Source organism: Neolamprologus brichardi, chromosome 17 (genome assembly GCF_056152115.1).
Source record: "Neolamprologus brichardi isolate AB-2024 chromosome 17, ASM5615211v1, whole genome shotgun sequence".
Taxonomy (NCBI): domain Eukaryota; kingdom Metazoa; phylum Chordata; class Actinopteri; order Cichliformes; family Cichlidae; genus Neolamprologus; species Neolamprologus brichardi.
Genome location: NC_142120.1, coordinates 10825679 through 10832480, shown reverse-complemented (window position 1 = coordinate 10832480; position 6802 = coordinate 10825679). Strand labels below are relative to the sequence as shown.

Sequence of the window (6802 nt, the reverse complement as noted above, 5' to 3'; positions counted from 1 at the left end):
TATCCTCATATCTTCTTCCAGCTTTGAAAGACTAAGTGTAGCTAAGTGCAGAGTGAAATCCCAACAATCCCACTGTAGGACTGCTGCGTGCAGTGTAGTATTCATAACATAGCAGGAAAACTGCATGATGGAAATTTATTGTTTTAATGTACCGGTAAAACTCATTTTCCTTCCTCTCTTCCTTCCTCTGGCCTCTCTCTCTCTGGTCTAACTGAACAGTGTTCATTGTATCCACGGTATCAGATAATAAGCACAGATTCACACCTCACAACGAGCTGTTTCCTGTTTGGATTTGAGTCAAGAAGCTCTTTAATAAAGTCTGGATAACAGGAAGTAGGCTAGTATATATTGTAAAACCTGCAGGTGGCAGACTGAATGCAGTTGGGTGCTGCAGCCACATGGCAAGAACTGGTACTGCAATAACAACGTCTCAATTTGCTCACAGACAACACAAACCTGTCTGAATTTGTAATTTACAAACATAACAATAATAATATTCACTGCAATAATGTGCAAAAGTCTTAAGCCACCTCTCATTGCTTTGTATTTTGCTTGCAACGAGTCAGACTTTCTTGCATTTTCAAAGTCCTTTTGAGCAATAGTTCTCAAGGTTTTCTTAAGACATTTGTCTGCTTTTCACTCCTTTTTAGTCCATTTCTTACACCTTACTCCTCGACCCACGAATCACTCAAACATTAAAAAAAATAACCTAAATTGGTACCGTTTCTACACATATCAGACAACTTAAAGAATCGATTGTAAATTATATCCTTTTGTGTTGTTGCGCAGATGTGCGAAACACATCATTCCTGTTTCTTTAGTTGAATATGTGAAAAATGTCAAAGATAATGCAGTTGGGCATGAATAAAAATAGCATTTTTGCACCATCAAGGTGATTCCTAAAGAGCTATTAGCCGAAAACATGTGTTGCCTTAAAAAACTGGACAAGTGGGAGGACAAAAGAAAAAGTGGCAGGGCCAAAACAAACCCAGAGAAACAAAAATACTTCCGATGAAAAGTAACTGAAAGTCATGTCTTAAGAAATAGGAAAAAAGTCCAGCAAAGACCTGACACAGGACATGAGAGATAGCAGCATCACCAGAAATGCTCTCAGCGGAAGGTTAAGAATACATTCTTAATGAATATATAATTATTCAAGAACTGGACTGTCTGGAGTGATTCCTCCAGACTTGAAAGGTTTGAGTCGGCAGAGAAAAACTATTTAAGCCATAACAACCCAAATAATACACAAAAATCCCCACTCAGATTCATTTAAACAACTTTTATTTATTAAGTTTTTACAAATAAAGTAACAAATTTATTGTATTGTAGCGCAAAGCGCAAAGTTTTGTTTTTAATAAGAAGCTTGAACACTCTATACTTAGTGCAAAACATACCATTAAAGGCTGTCGATGACTCCTTACATGTATTTATTTATTTTTTGTTATTCTCTTTCATTCTTCCATATTTGTTTACTTAAAATCCGACCACGTTTGAACAACGTCAACCACGATACAGAAAAAGGAAAGCAATGAATTAAATTAGGAGCTGGTAGAGACAGTAAAACGGCACATAAAACAAGTGAGAATTCAAAAAAACAAAATGTGAGAGTGGAGAGAGACAAGAAACAAAATCGACATATTTTCAGCAACGCTCACAGAAACTGTTGCTGTTTTCAAGACATCATTTCACAGGAGCAAGCTACATAAAACAGCGAGGAGTTGCATGTATCTGTGACTGTGGCTTTGTGTGTGTGTGTGTGCGCGCTGAAAGGCAGAATCTCTTTTATTGTTGTTTTTCTCTCTCTTTTGTTTGTTTTTTTTACATGTGGGCACTTCTACAGTGAAAAGCATAAAGGGTAAGCGAGTCCTGAAGAGGCGAAAACTGGAAAACACATCAACAGGAAACTGATTCTAATGCAAGCGAGTTCAAACTATTGCTACACCGTGCACGCCTCTCCTGAAACACACAATCCTACTTTTCCACTTTAACTCGAGGAAACTTCACAATAAGAGTGCCTGTGCTGGAAAACTTTCGAGCCTTTCACAGTAAAATTCCTCCACGACAACTCCAAAACTTCACAATAACTGCACCCACTTCCAGCAGGGGCATAGCCGTCAAAACCTACCGTAATCTCAGTTTGATATTGATATTATTAAAGTGACAGTTTTAATATTGCATGCAAGGGCATTGCAGCGCAGCAGGTATTCCTTTTATTGTAATCATTGCGTAACAGAGAGACAGTAAAATATGACCAAACCTCAAATCTGCAGCTGCAAAGTGCAGATCCAGGATGATACCTGGCAAATTAAACAGCTCCAGTGAATTAAAGCAGGTAACTACGCCACTTTTTTCCTCCACTGACAAAAAAAAAATAAAATCAAATGGCACTGAGTTTGTGGCATCATTAAAGGTCTGACAGAATGCTTATATTGAGAACTCAGAAGCAAAGTGGCTCAATGACTATTCACAGCTTCAACCAAACTTGCCAAGTAGTAAAAAAAACGTCGCGTTATTTTTCTCAAGGAATATAACGAAAAAAGATCTATGCTCTTTTGCACAAACTTTACAAAGTAACTTACACACAATCTGGGAAAAAGCAATGGAAAGATGCAAAGCTTTGAAGTTTGTACCAATTGTTTAATTTGTGTTACAGGTTAAAAAAAAAACAAAAAAACAGTAGAGTGTGCCAGATGCTTTGCACGTACTCCCTTAAATCCATCAATCATCATGACTGCCATCATCTCTGTCATACCTTCACTCAAAAACTCGTTAAAGCTGACTTTTATTTGTTTGTTTTTCAATGTCTGTAAAGACAGCTGACAACTGTGCAGCCTCGTTAACATGTTTCCTCATAAAAAATGGCATCGTTGGTTATAAGACCACTGCAGAATTTTTATGGGTCCTGACAAAGTACTGCCTTGTTTTTCTTTATTCCTTTCATTCTTCCAGCTAGTTACTTCCAACTAGTTTAAAATGTATCAGAAAAAGATGATGTCACAGAGTATCTACATGCACCAACCACGTTTTTGGCTACATTTTTTTTAAAGTTGCATTTTCAAGTGTTAGGTTGCTGCTTATTTAGATATACCGAACCTTTTTTAGACTCAGTTTGACTAATGCATCTAATGCATGACCGGATCACAAGATTACAGCTGTTGTTTGAAAGTGTCCAGCTGACTGCTTGGATACTTCCTGTATATGTGACTTCTGCTAGATAGTTAAAGACTAGCAAACAAACACAGATAATTCATTTGTGACTTGCAAAGGAGGCAGAACAATAGGAAAAAGGACCTATACTGTACATCTTGCACTGGTGACATGCTTTCCTCTGAAGTCCTTGAGAGGGATGCATCAGGTCCCAACAATATTTACACTTCAAAAGAAGTGGCCTGATGCACTGCAGACTACCTCAGCCTATCACAGTGTGCCTTGGTGGTCCTTTTTACATTTAGTGCCACATCCACATGTGATCTGATCCCTCCAGATACATTTTAACGCCAAGTATAAACAGATTTCAGACATACCTAAACAGGGCCATTAGCCTGCGCTTCTCACAATATTTCAGTAAACCCAAATTATTCTGACAGTAGAGCGCGACATCATGGCCTATATCACATTCCTGGTTAGCTCTGATGGTCTCGGAGTTTCAAATCCTGACAGAAAGCTAAAACGAGTCTTTAATATCAGCTGATCTCACGTTAAAAAGAACATTATGTCACTGTACCACGGCATGCTCTCCCCGCAAGTATGCTGCACTCGGGTCAAAGTACAGAGTGGTCCAAGCTTCGAATACAATCTTCAATAAACTCCCTCCTTAAAACTGAAGAAAAAAATAATAATATACAGCAATAGAAACAACACTGATAACAAACGGTTGCCTTTCTCCGTCTTTGGACGTCAATCTCAACCTTCGTTCAAACGGCAGCAGAGCATTTCACTCCAAATTTCCCCATTTTGCAGAAAATACACTCAGGAGGAATCATCACAAGCCGGCCTAAACGTGCGCGCACACATACACTGCAGGCCTCATCCGCTAAACTTCACAGCAACAACCTTATATCCTCCACACATTCTGTTCAATGTGCTCACTTTAACCTCCAATGGAGAAGCAACAGGAAGGAAGCAAGGCACTAGTTTAATACCTCCAGCCATCACTAGAGGCTCTAGAGGGGTCGGGGGTAGCGAAGACAAGCGAAAATAAAAGACAGGGGTTTTTTTTCAAGTACATTAAAAATGGACACCATTGGTTTTTATACATTCACATTCATCTAACAAAACCAGGGGAGAAAGGGAAGAGGAGGGCTATTTAAAGTGTCTGATAGACAAGTACTGTATTAAGAAAAAAATAGCTAGCTTTACTTTATTATCTAAATATCGACTATCCTGGCGTTCACGCCGGTTTGTCTTTATACTCAGGTCAGTTTCGGCTTTCAATTCACCCATTTATAGAGATGACCTGAAAAAACAGATTGATTAGTTGTTGGTAAGGCATTGGTTTGGAAGTGTGTCCTCAGTAAACTGACAGAAGGACGCTTATTGAAAAAAAGAGAAAGAGAGAGAGGGGTTACCGATCTCCAAAAATTCGTTTGTGGAAAGCTGTGAATTGAAAGCGAAAGGACCCCAAAAAACTATTCTAAATATGCTTTTTTTTTTGTGTGTTTTTAAATTCACCCTAAAACTAATGTTGTCCAACAACATTTGCTAATAACAAACAACAATAATCACAGTGTCTCCACATCATACAGCGATGTGCACATATAACAGGTCCATTGACAGAACACGGTTTTGTTTTTTGTTTCTTTTTAAATAGAACAATCATTAACAACAATAATTATGACAATAATGTACATTGCATTTCAACCCAGATATTGAAACCGACCTAATTATGACACTAAGAACTGAGGCACGGCCCATGAGTCTGACAGCTGCTACACCTCCAACTACGCGTGAGTGTATTTACATGAGCCTGTGAATGACTGTATGCGGCTTTGTGTATCTATATGAATGTCATAAGAGTTGCGTGGGTGTGTGAATGTGTATGCGTCCGATTGCTAGCTGGGGTGGCGGTAGGTGGGTGGGGCAAGGGGCAACAAGGGAACCAACCCGACGACACACACAAAAAAAATGGAATCATCGTAGCAGACATTCGAAAAAAAACAGACACAAACTATACATGGATATTATCTTGATAACAAGGTCACTTTTACACACTGAGTTCTCTTGTGTTCGGGCTTTTTTTGTCCTCTTCTAAAAGGTTTCTGCTGTTATTGCTTCAAATTGCAACAGGGAGGTGAAGAGAGAGGGACGAAAGAAGTCGTGAAGCATCTGTTCTGCCCGTTTGGGACCCCCATCGACATAAAGTGAGCTGAAACAGGAAGCAGATGCACTTCCATCTCTCTCTACCTGCTTGAATACTTTGTCACACTGAGCGGTGGGGAGGGGGGAGAAGAAGACGGCGGAGATGCTGGGCTACATCTAGTCTCGATATGTATTTGATTTAATCTTGACTCGCTTTGTGCTTTTAAAGGTTAGGAAGGCTCTCCGACTTCCAAACGACTTCCTGAAACATTCGATTAGAGTTATGCGGACTCGTCTTCTGCTCTCAGCTCACCCTTCTATCTGCTGCCATTTGCATCTCCTCCTGTAATCCTTTGATTTAAGGATGCTAACTGCTGTCAGAAACACTGATGATTTTGATTCCTAACACTAAGCAACAATATCGGTTAATGTGAGGACTATGCAATGCAATGCTCACCCCCAATGGAAGAAATGCATATTTGCACGTTTTTTTGTTGGGATTTCTAGCAGAGACTGATAAACATGGATAGCAGAGGCCTTAAAATCAGTACCAGCAGGAACTGATGAGAAGGTACTGCACGGACACAAAGGCTCAAGTTGGATTTTGTAAAAGCTGGCTACCACATTCTTCCTCCTCCTGAGCCTGATGTAATGTCTTCTGTCTAGTAAGCACGACTCACTAACCCATATTATGTAAAGATATGTTAACTCATGTCAGAGCGTGAAATCCAACAAGTGTAAACCAGCTATTAGAGCAAACATGCAGACAGTTATTGACAGCAAGCCCACACACCCTGTCAGAACCTCTTTGGCCTTTTATCATTGTACTCTGAGTCTTTTTCTTTTGCTACAAGCCCACAGCAGAAAGGCTGCACTTCTTTTCTCTGAAGTGCAGCCTGAAGTGGCTTCTCATGCACACTTTAATTCCTACCCCCATCTCAACCCCCCCTCTCCTAACAAAAGAAATAAAATCAATCACACTTTCTAGTCAATCCAGCGATGAACACTCCACTTCACACCAGTCCTCTCAGGCCGTGATTTAAACCGGCCTCGACTCTGAGCCCTACGTGGTCCTCAAGTTGGGTCCTCCCGGGTTACTGACTGATTTCTGCAGGGTATTGGTCACATGGAAAGCTTGGAGTGGCCCCTGGCCTGGAATCTGGCCCTGTGGCGTGGGGTAGGGACCCAGGGGTTGGGAGGTACTGACCAGCAGAGGCTGTGTTGGTGCTTGGTGTGGGGTGGACAGGCTGTGAGCCGGACCAGACCATTGTGCACTATAGGCAGCAGTTGGGGTGTAGTGGATGAACTGGGGAAGCTGGGGTTGGGGTGGAGTGGAGGAGGCAGGAGGGTGGCATAAAGAGCCCTTTCGGGCAGCCAGAGAGGTAGCGGTGCTGGAGTTTGTTGGGATGTGGGCTGAACCACCTATGCTGCTGGGACACAGCTGGCTGGGAGCGGAGTACTTCCTGCCCAGACTGGCTGACTGGATAACCTGTAGGGGAGG

General features: G+C 41.1%; 1 protein-coding gene across 7 annotated transcripts in view; it reads right to left on the bottom strand.

The window, feature by feature from the left end:
- Window positions 1-1267: 1267 nt before the first annotated feature.
- The window catches only part of wnk1b (WNK lysine deficient protein kinase 1b), a 94433-nt gene continuing 88898 nt past the window's right edge, over window positions 1268-6802 (bottom strand). For all 7 annotated transcript variants that reach the window (XM_087830679.1, XM_087830673.1, XM_087830676.1 and 4 more), the window contains one exon: window positions 1268-6790. In XM_087830679.1, the coding sequence (XP_087686805.1) occupies window positions 6365-6790 (426 nt within the window). In that variant the 3' untranslated portion in view covers window positions 1268-6364. The remainder of the gene's footprint in view (window positions 6791-6802) is intronic.